General features: G+C 39.6%; 2 protein-coding genes across 5 annotated transcripts; both read right to left on the bottom strand.

The window, feature by feature from the left end:
- Positions 1-6,316: 6,316 nt before the first annotated feature.
- On the bottom strand, positions 6,317-7,588 carry LOC121255228 (uncharacterized mitochondrial protein AtMg00810-like). Its single transcript, XM_041155505.1, has 2 exons — positions 7,436-7,588; positions 6,317-7,330 (listed from the first exon to the last, which is right to left on the bottom strand). Exons 1-2 carry the CDS (start codon positions 7,586-7,588, stop codon positions 6,317-6,319), a joined length of 1,167 nt encoding a protein of 388 aa, XP_041011439.1.
- Positions 7,589-13,171: 5,583 nt separating this feature from the next.
- On the bottom strand, positions 13,172-16,151 carry LOC121255971 (inositol-tetrakisphosphate 1-kinase 1). 4 transcript variants are annotated; one of them, XM_041156539.1, is made up of 3 exons: positions 14,969-16,151; positions 14,289-14,459; positions 13,172-13,513 (listed from the first exon to the last, which is right to left on the bottom strand). In XM_041156539.1, exon 1 carries the CDS (start codon positions 16,040-16,042, stop codon positions 15,020-15,022), a length of 1,023 nt encoding a protein of 340 aa, XP_041012473.1. In that variant the 5' UTR covers positions 16,043-16,151; the 3' UTR covers positions 13,172-13,513; positions 14,289-14,459; positions 14,969-15,019. The 4 variants fall into 4 exon arrangements, with proteins under 4 accessions (XP_041012473.1, XP_041012474.1, XP_041012475.1 ...); XM_041156540.1 differs by having other exon boundaries at positions 14,336-14,459; XM_041156541.1 differs by lacking the exon at positions 14,289-14,459.
- Positions 16,152-17,332: the final 1,181 nt, after the last annotated feature.

The raw sequence follows: 17,332 nt of genomic DNA, 5'->3' as shown, positions 1-17,332 counted from the left end.
GCAGCAAACTTTGAATTTCAAGCTTTTTCATACTCGAATTGGGCAGCCGACAGAGATGGTAGACGATCTGTAGGCGCTTATTGCATCTATCAAGGTTCCAGCTTGATCTCCTGGAGTTGTAAACAACAACCAACAGTTGCTTAAAGTAGCACAAAAGCTGAGTATAAGGCTCTCTCCAATACTGCAGCTACTCTAATCTAGCTAAAGTCCCTCATCTCTGAACTTGGCATCTCTGTCAAGCAACCACCTGTTCTCAGGTATGACAATATCGGTGCCACCTATCTAGCATTGAATCCAGTGTTTCATGCAAAAACAAAACACATCGAGATCGATTTTCACTTCGTTCGAGATCAAGTTCACCGTAAGGAACTCAAGGTTCAATTCATCTCCAGCCTTGACCAGTTAGCTGATGCACTAACAAAACCATTGCCGCCAAAGCATTTTCAAACTATTAGAACCAATTTGAATGTTCGTAATCTACCCTTTTGATTGAGGGGGCATGTAGAAGATCAAGTGATTTCAAATGAAATCATTATTGAAAATCAGGAGCATAATCTTGCCAAAACTCAAGCAAATTGATCCTGCTAACACAGATTTGTTGCAATCCATCAATACCGAAATTCAAGCTGAAAGTTAGGAACGGGGAAGATACGATTCTAAGGCCTTGATATTGTATAGATGTACATAGTTTAAATTACAAATTTAAATGTTGCTGATTTTTAGCAAATCAGTTTTAGATGCATTTATATATATTGCATGTATACCACAAGTGAGATATATGAAAACAAACATCTTTATCTCCTATATTTCTACAAAGATATAGGAATGGATTAATACAGTGAAGAACACCTACAAAGATCATAAAGAAGTATGGGAATCAGGCACATGGAAGGAAGGCTAAATACGTACCACCCCCATGGGGAGACTTCAAACTCAATTCTAATGTAGTCTGCATTCATTCGGGAGGATTTCCAAAATGCTAGCAGCTATATGCCACGACAACAAGAGAGCGAGCCATCTTGACAACCCAAACACATGGCAGTCAACAATGCAACGGGGCTCAAAATAGATAACCGGAGACTAGAAGGCAAGTTATCACAACTATCCAAAATGAATAACTCTATCCAAATGAAGAATAGTTGGCCGTGTAATCAAGGATATAATCATGAAACCCAAAGAGAAAAGCTTGCAATGCTATTACAATTCAGAGAAGTACCAATTTTACTGCGCACAACATTGCCAAACGGGCAACTTCTAACAACTTCATTTGAAGCATTCCCACCCGCTCCATCCCTAGCCAATTGCTGATCCCAGTTTTGTATTTTGTATTCAAATTGCCATATAAATTTATATTTTCTTCTCGAGAAATTATATTTGCAGTTATAGAGTGCGCAAGTTTCGCGTATTTTTTTTTAAAAAAGTGAGTAAATATGTGACTCACATGAAAAAATTAATTTTTTAATGGTGGACTCCTTTTTTTTCAAAATGAGTGTGCTACACTTGCACAACTCATGATTATATCTAGCATTACTTTATTGTTGGAAATCAAGTAAAAGTTGAGTGAACGACAAGTAATCCAATATATAACAAGAGTACCGTGGATGGAATGGTACTACAATGCATGACCCTCCCTGAATAAGTTGAGATGGGCGTGGAAGGGATTACGACATACAATGGAGTGAGGCCTTCTTGCTAGTCTTTTTTTTTTTTTTTTTCTAAGTAAAGATTAGAAGGAGGAGAGAAGAAAGAGTCTTCTAGCATTGCTAGTTATATATATAGTTATAGGTTATACGTTGCAATCCCTTCCACCCCAAACTCAACTTATTCAGGGAGGGTCACGCTTCGTAGTACAATTCCATCTACGGTACTTATTACCAAATCAAATTTCCTTCATCCCCGCAAGATTCCACAATTCTCGCAATCCCATATTTTTTGCTAATTAGCCGTAGCCGTTACACATTCTTTGTACAACAAATTCTTTTCATGTATACATTATTTCACTCAAGCATATATACGTGTATGAAATCAATGAATAAACAAGAGAATTATTTCTCACTTATCTTGCGTTGCCATATTCTTATCTTCTCACTGTTTTTTTAGGACCTTCAGTTGAAGAGGCTGATTGGAGCAGGTGAAACTTGCAATGGACTCTACATTTTTCAGCCCCAAAAATGAACTACTTTGTCCGTTCAAAAAAATGATAATAAGACCCTATGGCATTGCCATCTAGTTCATCCTCAAGCTTTACTATTCCTACTATTTTTGATAGTCCATGTATTCTTTCTTCTTGTGATACTTGTGCTCGTTCTAAGCACACCCGTTTACCTTTTCCAGTTCATGCGAATAAAAGATTAATTCCTTTTCATCAATTACATTATGATATTTGGGGGGGTTATCCCACTGTCTCTATTTGTGGTGCTCATTATTTTTTTACTATTGTTGACGATTTTTCTCGCACTACATGGATTTATTTAATGCATTTTAAATCAAAAATTTTTAGTCATTTAATGCATTTCTTTGTTATTTTCAAAACTCAATATAACTCCATGGTTAAAATTATTCATACCGATAATGGTCAAGAATTCCTTTCCAAAAATCTTCAAACCTACTTCCGTGACCATGGCATCCTTCATGAACATACCTATGTTGAAACTCCTCAACAAAATGGTGTTGTGGAACGTAAACACAGGCACCTCTTGAATGTTACTCGGATTCTTCGTTTTCAAGCTCATTTACCCATTAAATTTTGAGGAGAATGTGTTTTACTGCTGCATATCTCATCAATAGGACCCCTAGACGGTCTCTTCAAAATAAAACTCATTTTCAACTTCTTCTCAATACTGCACCCACCTACTCTCATCTATGTGTCTTTGGTTGTCTTTGTTATGCTCAGACCCTCACTGCTCATCGCAACAAATTTTCTCTCCGAGCATCTTGTTGTATCTTTATTGGTTATCCTAGAGACTGTAAAGCTTACAAATTATACAACCTTGACACTAACTCTCCTGTTTACTCGCGTGACGTTACTTTTCATGAAAATCAGTTCCTTTTCAACACTCTGTTACTTCCCAACCCAACCCATCCCAAATTTTATCTTTACCTATTCCCGAACCTATTCCCGCCTCTACTCCTTCACTGCCCACACCTACAAATCCAAACCCCAATTCTCCTCTTCCCTCTTCAAACTCCACATCCCATATTCCCTCTCGCCCTCGCTGTGCTATCACCCACCCCACCTATCTTCTTGATTATGTTTGTCCTACCATTTCCATAGAGTCCAATGCATCTTCAACTACTGCACAGTCCTCAGGTACTTCTCATCCCTTATATGCTTTCCTTTCATACTCTCGTTTTTCACATGCTCATCATTTATTCTTAACTGCTCTCACTGCTTCTGTTGAGCCCACTTATTACTCTGAAGCCAATCGCCACTCTCACTAGCGTGAAGCCATGGCCTCCGAACTCCGTGCTCTTGAGGAAAACTCCACTTAAATACTTGAACCTCTTCCTTCTGGCAAAAAACCTATCGGTTGCAAATGAGTTTTCAAGACCAAACTTTGTGCTGACGGTACCATTGAGGGCTGCAAAGCTCGACTTGTAGCCAAAGGCTACACTCAGGTGGAAGGCATAGACTATCATGAAACCTTTGCTCTAGTTGCCAAAATGACCACGGTCCACTGCGTTCTAGCAATTGCTACCACCAAGAATTGGATTATTCACCAAATGGATGTTCACAATGCTTTTTTGCACGGTGAACTTGATAAGGAAGTTTACATGAAACCCCCACTAGGCTACTACATTAAGGGGGAGACACGTGTATGTCGCCTCCAGAAATCCCTCTATGGCCTCAAGCAAGCTTCTCAGAATTGGTTTTTCAAACTAACATCTGTTCTTCTTAATGTAGGTTTTGTTCAATCTCAGGCCGATCACTCTCTATTTACCTTTTTTATTGCTACTAGCCTCACTATTATCTTGGTATATGTCAATGACATCTTGATCGTTGGTAATGATCTCTCTCAAGTCACTTTCTTCAAGACTATTATTTCTTCTCACTTCAAAACTAAGGATCTTGGATCGCTCATATATTTCCTTGGTCTTGAAGTCGCTCACTCACCTTCAGGCATTTTTCTCAATCAGTGCAAATATGCCCGGGATATTCTTGCCGATAATGGCTAGCTTGGTTCTCGCCCTACTTCATTTCCCATGGAACAGAACTTGAAGCTCAACGACACAGATGGGGATTTACTTCTTGACCCTGCCTCATACCAACGGTTAGTTGGACGACTCATTTATCTCACCATCACTCGCCCTGATATTGTCTTTGCCATCAACATCCTCAGCCAATTCATGCATGCTCCCATAATTTCTCACGTGATAGCTGCTACGTGTGTTCTCCGCTACATCAGAGGCACTCCAGGCCAAGGCATTTTTTTCTCCTCCTCAAATGATCTTCATGTTCGCGCCTACACAAATTCTGATTGGGTCAGCTACCCCACCACCCGACACTCTACCACTGGTTTTTTTTTATCACTCTTGGCTCTAGTCCTATTTCATGGCGCACCAAGAAATGGACTACAGTAGCTCGTTCCTCTACAGAAGCCGAATATTGTGCCATGGCTGTCACCACCTATGAACTAGTATGGTTGCAATAACTCCTCCGTGATCTCGGCATCTCACACAAAGGTCTCATGACTCTCTACTATGACAACCAATCACTCTCTACATTGCTCACAACCCTGTCTTCCATAAACGCACTAAACATATTGAGATCGATTGCCATATTGTTCGTGAAAAACTCCGCTCTGGTCTTCTCACCATCGTTTACTTACCCTCTTCTGAGCAACTCGCCAACATCTTCACCAAAGCTTTGGGTAGTGATCATTTTCATCATCTATCTCGCAAGTTGGGCATTACGAATCTTCATGCGCCAACTTGAGGGGGAGTATTACCAAATCAAGTTTCCTTCATCCTCGCAAGATTCCACAATTCCCACATCTTCTTAATTAGCCATAGCCGTTACACATTCTTTGTACAACAAATTCTTCCCATGTATACATTATTTCACTCAAGCATATATACACGTATGAAATCAATGAATAAAAAAGAGAATTATTTTCCACATTCAGTTTCTTAACAGTAATCTTGTTATATATTGAACTTTTGTCATTTCACTCCACTTTTACGTGATTTCCAACAATATAAAGGAAAATGATTTAGCAACAACTACCTCACAACTTTAACACAACTTAGTATTAATTAATTTATTTATTATTTTTTTTTCATTAGTTTTGAACTGTTGCTTCTGACAGTGCATTTGAATTGGGGAGAAAAATTAAATTTTTTATAGTAAAGTTTTTGACAGTGTATTCTCTCCTCTGCATCTTCTTTTCATCTATGTGTCATCTCTCTTCTTCTTCTCTCTCTCTTCTCTGCATCTTCTTTTTTGATGGATTGTTACCAGGTGTTTAGGAAATGCAGCTCATGTATTCGAGCAGCAGCTTGCCAACAAAAATAAAGGTCACCACCGTGTGAGAGAAGCAGATCATGCAACTGCCGCCTGAGGTGGTCAAACCAAGATTGGCGACTGTGGCATCGAGCGGGCTGGTGAAGCTGAGATAGAGAGAGTGAGAGAGAGAAAACAGAGAGGGAGATCATCTAATGTGCAGCGGAAGCACTTACCGAAGGACGAACAAAGAGACAGCAGCACTATGGGAGGTCATGACAGATGCTAGGCTGAGGTGATGGTGCAGTGACGGCCAAACACGAGGTGAAGGATGCACGCGGCAGTGGTTTGGATGGAGGTTGATGGCGGCATCGTTCGGCTGGGTTGTGTTGAATGGCGACAAGTAGAAAAGAGAAACTGCTTTGTTTTCAAGAAGTAAAACAGAGGTATCTTCGGTGTTTGCTTGACCGCGGAGGAGGCAGGGTGGTTGGCAACAGTGGTTCTTGATGGAGGAAAAATGGGTTGTAGCGGATGTTGTTTGGCGTTGACCAGTGGCTGAGCAGAAGATGTAGGTTGCGGGGAGATGGTTTTCATGGTGAGGAAGTTGGTGGTGGAGGAGGCTTGCGGAGGTGATCATTGTGGCAGCTCTTGGACACAGAATGGCATGCATGCTTGGGTTGATGTTGTGTGCTCTAGCTCCGGTGATTGGCTTTCAACTACGGTGTTGTGGGTTTTTCTTTCTAAGGTAACTATTACAATATGGTATGAATTTACAGTTACAAAAAATAAAGGCTAATTCCTAAAATCATGGAGATATAAATGAGGAAAAGATCTTTGCTTGATTGTTGGTAAGTGAGTTGTCAATACACCCCCTCAAGTGGGTGTATGGAGGTCCGTAATGCCCAACTTAGGTAGAAAGTGATGAAAGAGATCCCGACCTAATGCTTTGGTGAAAATGTCGGCAACTTGCTCATGGGAGGAGGTGTGAATAGCATGAAGGTGGCCGGAGCGAATTTTATCTCGAACAATGTGATAATCAATCTCAATATGTTTAGTGCGCTCATGGAACACAAGATTGTGAGCAATGTGTAAAGCAGATTGGTTGTCACAATGGAGGTGGATAGGCTCTGGGTCACGAACACCAAGATCAGCGAGGAGCTGTTTCAACCAAGTGAGTTCGCAAGTAGTGGAGGCCATGGCGCGATATTCAGCTTCAGTAAAGGAACGAGCCACAGTGGTCTGTTTTTTTGTGTGCCAGGAAATAAGGCTGGTGCCAATCTGAACAAAGTAACCTGTGATGGAGCGACGAGTGGTGGGGCAGATGGCCCAATCAGAATCAGTGTAGGCAGTAACATGAAGAGTGTTGGAGGAAGGAAAGAAAATATCTTGTCCTAGGCTGCCTTTGATGTACCGTAGAACGCAAGCAGTAGCCTTCATGTGAGGGGCACGAGGGGCGTGCATGAATTGACTGAGAATGTTTACTGTAAATACAATATCATGAGGAGTGATAGTCAAGTAAATGAGTCGACCAACAAGTCTACGATAAGGAGAAGGATCTGAAAGAAGAGAGTTGTCGTGGTTGGTGAGCTTTAAGTTTTGTTCCATAGGAAAAGAAGCAGTCCGAGCACCGAGTTGACCACTATCAGAAAAGATGTCAAGAGCATATTTGTATTGGTTGGGAAAGATGCCTTGGGATGATCGAGCAACTTCGAGACCAAGAAAATATTTAAGAGGACCGAGATCTTTAGTTTTGAAGTGTGTAGAGAGAACCCTTTTGAAGACCTCAATTTGTGATCGATCGTTGCCAACAACTAGAATATCGTCAACATAGACAAGAACAAGAGTGATGCTGGTAGGAGTAACCAGAGTGAATGAAGAATGGTCTGCCTGAGATTAAGAAAAACCCGCATCAAGAAGCACAGTAGTTGGTTTAAAAAACTAGTTGCGAGAGGCTTTTTTGAGGCCGTAGAGGGATTTGTGGAGGCGACAAACACGAGGCTCCCCTTTCGAACAATAACCAAGAGGAGGAGTCATGTAGACTTCTTCGTCAAGGTCTCCATGTAAGAAGGCGTTGTTGACATTAAGTTGGTGGATAATCCATTGGCGAGAAGCAACGACAGCCAACAAACACCGAATGGTAGTCATCTTGGCAACGGGAGCAAAAGTCTCATGATAGTCGAGGGCCTTCAACCTGAGTATAGCCCTTGGCGACTAACCGAGTTTTGTATCTTTCGACGGAGCCATCAGCTTTGAGCTTAGTTTTGAACACCCATTTGCAGCAATGGGTTTCTTTCCAGGAGGAAGGGACTCAAGGGTCCAAGTGGAATTATCTTCAAGAGCACGAAGTTTAGCAGATATGGCGTCACGCCAATGGGCATGATGAATAGCAACAGAATAGCAGGAAGGATCAGCAAAAACAGTGAGAGCATTTAAAAAATATAATAAGATAAGAAGGTGAAAAACGAGAATAAGAGAGAAAAGCAGATAAAGGATGAGCAGTACCTGAGGTCGATGCAGCGGATGAAGATGTAGTGGACTCAGTGGGTATGGTCGGGTAGAGATAGTCCTGAAGATATGTAGGTCTAGTAATAGTGCGATGAGGACGAGGAGGAGGAGAAGGGGGAGAAGGTTCGGAAGTGAGAGTAGAAAGAGGGAGAGGTGGTAAAATGGGTTCAGGAACAGGGAGAGGGATGATAGGGAGTGATGTGGGAAAAGAATGAGGGAAGTCCTGGAAAGGGAGCTGATGTTCATGAAAGGTGACATCACGAGAATAAAAAATAACTTGAGTGTCAAGGTTGTAGAGTTCATAAGCTTTATGAGTGCAAGGATAACCGAGAAAGAGACACTTAGAGGCACGAGGAGAAAATTTGTCATAGGAAGCTTGGAGAGTTTGGGCATAACAAAGGCAACCAAATACTCGGAGATGGTCATATTTTGGTGGGGTATTAAAGAGAAGTTCAAAAGGAGATTTATTTTGAAGAAGGCGACTGGGAGTGCGGTTGATGAGATAGGCAGCAGTGAGGACACATTCACTCCAAAAGTTTAGAGGTAAGTGGGCCTGAAAACGTAGGCTACCAGCGACATTCAAGAGGTGCTGATGTTTACGTTCTATAACACCATTTTGTTGAGGAGTTTCAACACAAGTGCGTTCATGAATGATGCCGTGTTCGTGAAGGTAATTTTGAAATTTATGAGAAAGAAATTCTTGGTCATTGTCAATGCGAATGATTTTAATGGTAGTGTTGACCTAATTTTGGATGAGAGCGAAAAAATGCATGAGATGAATGTATACTTTGGATTTATAGCGCATGAGATAAATCCAAGCAGTGCGAGAGAAACCGTCAACAATTGTAAGAAAATAATGAGCACCACAAATAGATGAGGTATGATAGCCACCCCATATATCACAAAAAATTCTATTAAAAATCATAGCACTTTTATTAGCATGAATAGAAAAAGGAAGTCTAGTGTGCTTAAAATGAGCACAAATATCACAATCAGAAATTATGCAAGAATTATTAAAAAGACTAGGAATGACTAAGCAGGAAGGGTGACCTAGGCATTGGTGCCATAAAATTTTATTCACAGTAATTTGAGTAGAAAGAGCCATGGTGGGAGGTGATCGGTACACATAAAGTCCATTGCAAAGCTCACCCGCTCCAATCAGCCTCGTCGAGTGCTGGTCCTGAAAAGAAACAGTTGAAGAAGAAAAAGAAACAAGGCAAGAATTAGTAGTGGTGAGCTGAGGGACTGAAAGGAGATTAAAAAGAAACTGAGGGACAAAAAGGACATTGTCTAAAGTAAGGTGTTCAGCTAAAATACATGTGCTAACACCCTCTATTTTAATTAAGCTCCCATTTGCTAAAGTGACCATTCGATCAGATGAGGAAGAAACCAATGAAGAAAACAGAGTGCGATCATGGCACAGGTAGTCAGTGGCGCCACTATTGACCACCCAGTCACGGTGGCTATCAAAGGGAAAAGAGGAGGAGACATTACCGACAAAATTTGCGGTGGGAATGGACGACTTAAGAAAATCGAGCAGCCTCTGATAAACATCCGGCGTTAAACTAGGGATGGGAGAGGAGACGAAGGCTTGGTGAGTCATCGGCGACGAGGGAGAAGGCTTGCCGAGGATGGAGGTCTACCGTGGGGCTCGCGGCCTGCCGGATACCCAACGATCTGCCAACATCGATCAGGGGTGTGACCTTGTTTTCCACATTTGGTACAAAGCAGGGGTTTCTTCGGAGGACCACCAGAGTGAGCGGCGAAGATGTGAGGGACTTCCGATGCCATCGTTGGTCGGACATGGAGGAGACGCTGCTGCTCTTCCTGAAAAAGAATACAAAAAATTTTGGTGATGGGGGGAAGAGTTTTCATGGCTAGGATTTGGGTTCGGAGTTGGGAAAAAGAGTCGTTTAGGCCAAGTAAAAATTAGTAAACTCTCTCATCTTCATCTTGTTGCTGTAATTCTTTCAGATCGTTGGTTTTTTGTAAATGGCTGAGTTCATCCCAAATTTACTTTATTTGACTGTAATAGTCATGAACAGACTGGTGGTGTTACTGTAGGGAGGATAATTCACGTTTGAGGTGATAAATCCTGACATTATTGCCATGGCAAAAGCGTGATTGAAGATCAAGCCACACTTCTCGGGGATCAATGTGGAATTCAAGAGAGTTGGCTAAGGAGGGACTGATGGAATTGAGGAGCCAGGTGAGAACCATATCTTTAGTTTGGTTCCATTGTTTGTAATCTGTAGAAGTAGGTTCGGGTGGGGGAAGGGTACCATCAACAAAAACTAGTTTGTTTTTGGCATTGAGAGCACGAGTCATGGCTTTTTGCCATTTGGGAAAATTGTCACTGGTGAGAAGACCAGAGACAAGGATGAGACTAGGAGAATCAGAGGGGTGAAGAAGGTATAGCGAGGGAGTAGTGTTGGAGGAAGAAGCCATTGGAACGGGAGAAAAGGATCGGTTAGGCTAATACCATGTCAAGAATTGAAACTTTTGTATTTCCAAATTATATTTTTACAATGAAGAGTTATCAGAATAAATAGATACAAGGAATAAATCTATCTAAGGTAACTATTACAATATGGTAGGAATTTACAGTTACAAAAAATAAAGGCTAATTCCTAAAATCATGGAGTTACAAATGAGGAAAAGATCTTTGCTTGATTGTTGGTAAGTGAGCTGTCAATAAAGAGGTTGAACGTGGGAGGGTCACGGTGGCTGAGAGAGATGTGAGGGGAAGATACAGAGAAGATGATAGTGGTTTACCATAAGGAAAGGTGGTGGCTTGAGGCGGCAGCAGTGCAGCACGGTGGTGAAGGCTTGTTCTCCTGCGTATTCTGTTGCTGCTGGCGGTGACATCCTTTTCACATGAAGATGTGGGCCGATATGGGTCTCGGTGATGGTGGTTGAAGAAGGTAGCAGCAGTTGCATGGTTTGAATTTTAAATTTGTGGTCTTTTTTGTTTTTAAACTTGTTGGTTTGATTTTTTTGTAGGGAATCTGCTTTGTTTGTCTTGAAGTTTTTGCTACTTCGAGGTTTGTATTTGTTTGATTTACTCTTTTTTTTTTTCATTAATCAATTGGGTTTCTTGGTTTGGTTTGTCTTTTTTGTTATTATGATGTTGGATGTGTCTTGATCTATTGAATCCTACTTTTTTTTTGGGTTGTTTGATATGATTATTTTGATTTCCAGATTTCTTAGAAAAACGTATCTTTCAGTTTTTTTTCTTTTAATGTTATGGTAGATATTTCTTTCGGTATGAAAAATAGATGATTTTTATCTTTTTTTTTGTTGCATTAATAGAAGTTGTTGTGTTTTTAATTTTGACTGTGTAGCTTGTGAATTAGAGGAAGCTTTGTGATTTTGGGTCGTTCGTGGGTGGGTTGGTTTGAAACTTGGATTGGAGGTGACTATAGGAGTGGGATGTTCAAACGAAGAACTTGAAGTGGTTGAGTATCTTTTTATGGATAGGTTATGTTGTTTCAATGCTTCCTACTCTCAGGTAAGGATGCTTATCTATTTCATGTCCTTTAGAGTTTAGTGGTACTTTTATCATAACTAATATGCCATGTTGTGAAAGCTTAACCAAGAGGCTGGGAAGGCTTGGTATTCAATTTTTGTGAGGGCTATTGTGTCATTGATTGAGGAAGTTGTTTTAGGTGTTCCAATTTTTCTTTTTTTTAAAGTTAAAGACTATGGATGAATATGATAATTGTAATTTTATTGAATTGAATTAATCAGCTTTCATATGTTATGGAGGTATTATTGATCATTCTTTGTTGTTTAATTGGTTGTATAACTACGATCTATGAGCATGTCCTCGAATACAACTACCCCCATATATCCACTTTTCTATTTAGTGGGGTTTGATGCAAAAGAAAAACCATTTTTTATCCAACAATAACACATAGGAAGTTCAGAAGTGATCATATTATCCCACACGGCACTACAAGTTTTCTACGGGGCTGTAATGATTACGGTTCCGATTTCCTAATACTTTTTCAAAGTGACAGCACAAGCAATGATGATTTTATATGCTTTAATCAAATAAATAAATAAATGATTAGAACCCATCAGATATGGAAACAAGATCCTGTATTGAGGCATTGTCAAAACGCATGGAGGAACCTAGGCTACATCAAGGGGCCACTCTAGGAGACACTATAATGGAGACACAAGACACGTATAAAGGGGCTATAGATCCAAGCTGGAATTCCACCCAACTAAGAGACAAAAGGAGAATACAAAGTCAACAGGTGGTTAGAGAAAAAGTTCATGTGCTAAAAGAGGTTGATATGAATGTACCAATGACCAATCAAAGAGAAGGGCATGTGACCATCTTTCAAGCCAAAAGGCGCTTGAAACTGAGTGCCTTTAGTGGAAAGGCCTATGCAATGATGATGAGTACAATTTTCTGCAAAGAAGTGGGTGTGACAAAATTTATCCTCGAGGGAGATGCCATGCAGGTTGTAAACTTACTAAATGCATCTCAAACTGATTGGAGATATGGTGGTCTTGGGATTTTGCAGTTTGTATTTAACCTTGAATTGTTCCAGGGTTCAGTTCAACAATGCTTTGGTTTTTTTATCCGAGTTCATTTTGATTTTTTCATGCACTTCTAGTTGTCAACAATTGGGCTGTGCATCCCAGATTAATGTACCCGACAATGGTTTAAATTGTTTTTTTTAGAGAGCTCATGCTTTCTTAGAAAATCTTGTGGAAGAATATTATGAGAGAGTACACCTTTTTCTCAAGTCCAATGTTCACCATACTAAACAGTCATATCTTATTCAATGATCTACAGAAGTACACGTCCAACAATTTGTTAACTCATCTCCAACGCCTGTGGCTGAGGCCCGTGTCCTCTGCGGTACTAAACAAGACCAAAAGGACTGGCCTCTTCTCTTTAATTATTATACTTTTTGTTTCTATATTTGCTAAAATTTAATTTTTGTTTCATTCATTAAATTATTTATTAATCATTTTTTTAAAACCATATTATTTTTGTAAAAAAAAAATGTTTCACTCAACTAGGCAACGTGCAAAGCACGTTGCTCCCGACCTAGTATGTATATGTATGTATGTATATATATATATATATATATGTATGTTGAAGCACATTTCAACATAAATCCGTATGGAATTGTTCATTTATTGTGTATAAATCCAGCTGTATCTGGAAAGTGTTGTGAAAAACGATGCAAGAAAGTAAAGTAAAACAAGAAATTAATCATACGACACAAAAATTTATGCAGTTCAGCAAGGTGTCTATATCCACGAAGCTACAGAGGATTTTATTTTCTTAAAGTCCAATACATAGTGTGGCAAAATAAAATACGCAACCGTATAGAATAGTACAATATATATATACATATGGGAAATATTCTAGTCACAAAGGAATTATACAAAAATAATCTCACAAACTGACGTGGTTTGATGTGATTTGTCAAATTATAAAACTCAAATTAGAGTCATTAGCGCGTAATCCCTAATTAGAGATCGTGTTGGGCCTATTGGCCCAAGCATGAGCTCCATAGTCCAAGCCTCATTGAAAATCTACTAAAAAACCAAAACGAATCATTGTTGGGTCGAGTCATCAAATCGGACCGCCGCAAAGAATAAACCAGACTCTGCACAAACAAGCCCAACAGAAAGAGTCAAATCCCATGACATTTGTTAAGTTTGAGCTCAGGCCCACCCTATAAGCCATTATTTGATCTCATTTTCACTTTTTTCTTCCTTTCCTTCTGTTTATATAATTAGCAAATCGCCTTCAAAGATGATGATATTATTCAATCTCAGTGTGTATGCTTTCGAAATAGTCGTTTAAGTGCAACCTAGTTTAACCATTTATTTCTATTGGCACTGAGTGCCTAAGAACAAAGTCCTAACTAATCTCAGAGATGCATTGGTACTCAAAAGGTGCTTTCCGTAAATGCACCTCAAGTAATTCAAGGGAAAACTCACCCAGTCCAGTAGCCCTAGAAATTGCTTATAACCGGATTTGAACCTTAGACTTGAGGCAGCATACCAACCAAACCAAAGCAAGGTGCTTTCCGTAAATGCACCTCAAGTAATTCAAGGGAAAACTCACCCAGACCAGTAGCCCTAGAAATTGCTTATAACCGGATTTGAACCTTAGACTTGAGGCAGCATACCAACCAAACCAAAGCCTTACAACTTGAACCAACCCCTAGCGGCAACCTAGTTTCACCGTTAGAACCCTAATTAGAGAGCTTAATTTTTATAGGCCCAAGTGTATCGCAGTTGGCATAAGTGGTTTCAAGTACTGCTGAAAAAATAACACTCCATCCCTGATAGTTACACTTACATCCTAGTTTAGTAGAGGAAGTTGGTAGATAGAATCATAGAAGGGACCTTTCTCGCATGAGTTGGATGTATCGCAGCAATTGAAAAATCCAGGATGATTTAAGTGTTTCTGTGCGGAGCTGCTCCTGAACTGCTTTTTTTCTAGCCATCCAGATTGTTTCTTATGCTATGGCTGCAAAGAGATTTTTTTGTCAAAAATAAGAAAAGCCCTCTAATGCTACCAGCATTTAGATCCATGAGTTTGCTCAGATTGAAGATTAGTTTAATCTAGTCTATGATGCCCAGGGAGAGAAATGGTGTATGTGGAGAAGTTAGCGGATAGTTTCTTCAGACAACCTGGAGAAATGACCATTCAAGATTAGGTGTATTCGAAAGTTTCGGTCTTTGAATCCACAGGCAGGAGAAACGTCAACATTGTGGTCGACGAATTTGATTTTAACAGGGAATGCATTAAGAAACTTTCCATTTTAGTAGTTTCAATCTCTCGAGAATATTTCGTTTCCAAACAGTCCCATTCATTGAGTTCAAGTGGCCAGTAAACATAATCAATTTCAATGCAAGGAAAAAAAACAAAGATATGGAAATTTATGGAAGATATAGCACACACTTCATGCATTCAAGCCGTATCAGCTTGTGCAAGTATCGTAACCTAACTAATTTTGGCAAGACAGATATATATACCTTGGATGCAGAAGTAATGCATTCTTGCCGGACCGCAACTGCAAGCATTCCTCACAAGTTCTTCTCTTCAATGTGACCACCATGGCTGATGTCTTGATGTTCTTCCTCCAACCCAACAGTCTTGTTCCTCTTCTTGGTCACAATGTCTAAGAAAAAATCCACCAAAACAGATTCATAGGACGGCATTTTGGCATACCCAGGGAAGTAATTGATATCGATCACAAGATACCTATTCCCATCTCTACCATCCTTGATCATATCGAAGTTAAAGAGCCGAAGCCCCATCTCTTCCCTCAACCCCCTCGCCAACTCCGTCACAAACTCCAATGGCGGCGGTTCTGACTTCTCAGCATCGGAACAACTATCCTCCTCATCTTCATTTCTCGCCGAATTCGATATCTGCGAAAATGACAACAGACCCTCCGTATCACCGTTATTCAGCTTCTCTTCGGATATATCTGGAAGCGACTTGCGCTTCACGCAGTTGATGTACTCTCCCGCCACGTACACCTTAAAAATCACCCCGCCGTGGTTTACGAACTCCTGCAGCACGATTGGTGTTTTCAACTTCTTCAACCCGTTCGGATTTAACACCAAGCACATCTCGTGCGAATTCGCGCTGCCGTCCGCAGACACCTGCTTCGCTATCACCGGCAACCTTAGCCCCAGCTCCTGAGTCGCATTCGGAGCCATCAGAGTCTCCGACTTGTACACCACTCTTTGGTTTGGAACCCCGAAGGCTTCGTTTCCTTGAGGCATTCTCAGCCGGGTCACCACCTCGAGCATGGAGACCCGGTTGTGGAGCTTCTCGATGGCCTCCGGCGGATCGATTACGACGACGTTTGGGTGTTCGACCGAGAACTGGTGCAGCTGCTGATTCCAGTCACGTCCGTACAGCTTGTGGATGATGCAATCGAAGGGTCCCTGTTCAGTGATGGGTTTGGTGGGATGGATGCGGATGACATCGACGCCGCGCTGGTTAGCGTGATCTATGAGAGAGTCCTGGATGAAGCTTAGTTCCTTCTTGGGGGAAAGAGCATATCCTATGCGGTACCTTGGAGATGGATCGGACATTTTCTGTTTGAGAAGTGAGAAAGTTGAGAAGGAAAATTCTCGACTAAGAAACAAAGTGTGTTGATCAGCAGTTTAGCACAGAAACCTTTCGAAGTATGTTGTCTGGGTTTGGAATCATAGCGGTGGGTTTTATGAAATGAGTTAAAAGAGGTTAATTAAAAGATGAGTAAAATATTATTAAAATATTATTTTTTAATATTATTATTATTTTAAAATTTAAAAAAGTTGAATTATTTTAAGGATGTCAAATCGTGTTAACGGATCGTGTTCGTGTCGTGTCAAGCCATGTATATTAGATTATGTAGGTCAACTCTAATCCGGTCCGTTAAGTTTATTGTGTCAACATCTCAAACTCTAATACGATCTATTAACATAACGGGTCGTGTCGTGTCAATCCGTTTTGACTCATTTATGTAAATGAGTTGGACAGATCCAAAATTACCTATTTGACCTAGTTAAATTTAGTATAATTTTATATAAATGTTAAAACTATAATACCTATAAAAAAAATATAAAATTAACTATAAATTCAAAATTACAATTTAAATAATAAAAATATCAAAATTAAAATCTCAACAATTTTATTTTTTTGGTATAAGGGTATAATTATAATTTTAACTTTCTTAATGGGTCATAAAGGGTTATAACGGGTCAAAACGGGTTGATCCGTTAAGCAATCGTGTCTTAACGGGTCAATCCGTTTTGACTCGAATCCGTTAAAGCTAAATCATAATTTGCTTTTATCATGTCGTATTCATGTAGGATTAACGGGTCGTATTATATATTGTCACTTTTAATTATTTATTATATTTTATATGAAAATTTTTAAAAATTATAATAATAAGATAAAAAAAAAATGAGATGGATCATTCTTAAGACCTCGTTAGCAAGAAGTGGCAGCTAATTTCAATTTTAAGGATTCTCACGCTCGATGATTATATATCAAGAATACTTTTAGAATATTTGTAAATAATAATAAAATAATTCATAAATGTAAAAAATAAGTTTGTAAATAATAACAAAATAAAGTTAAAATATTTTATTAAATTTAAAAAAAGACTAAAAATAATTTTCAATTTGAGAATATCTAATTTGGAGGAGGCAACAAGGAAGCGAAGACTTTGTTTAGTAGGCAAAGTACTCTATTTTGAACTGACTTGTAGGGAAGGAGGTTGTGCGCTTTACAATGGCAAATATCTGAAAAGTTGGAAAATCCTTCACATTTCAGAAAATTTGCCCAAACTTGTTCATTATCAAGTTTATATATATATATATATATATATATATATA

This window comes from Juglans microcarpa x Juglans regia, chromosome 3D, assembly GCF_004785595.1.
Source record: "Juglans microcarpa x Juglans regia isolate MS1-56 chromosome 3D, Jm3101_v1.0, whole genome shotgun sequence".
Taxonomy (NCBI): Eukaryota; Viridiplantae; Streptophyta; class Magnoliopsida; order Fagales; family Juglandaceae; genus Juglans; species Juglans microcarpa x Juglans regia.
This window is presented reverse-complemented; position numbering and strand designations above follow the sequence as displayed.

What these genes read in the sequence shown, in the direction of transcription:
- LOC121255228 (XM_041155505.1), bottom strand. Translation starts at nt 7,588, where the DNA reads ATGACTACCATTCGGTGTTTGTTGGCTGTCGTTGCTTCTCGCCAATGG. An exon ending in GTTCGAAAGGGGAGCCTCGT is followed by an intron (nt 7,331 to 7,435) that starts GTTTGTCGCCTC and finishes TCTTAATCTCAG; the next exon opens with GCAGACCATTCTTCATTCAC.
- LOC121255971 (XM_041156539.1), bottom strand. Translation starts at nt 16,042, where the DNA reads ATGTCCGATCCATCTCCAAGGTACCGCATAGGATATGCTCTTTCCCCC.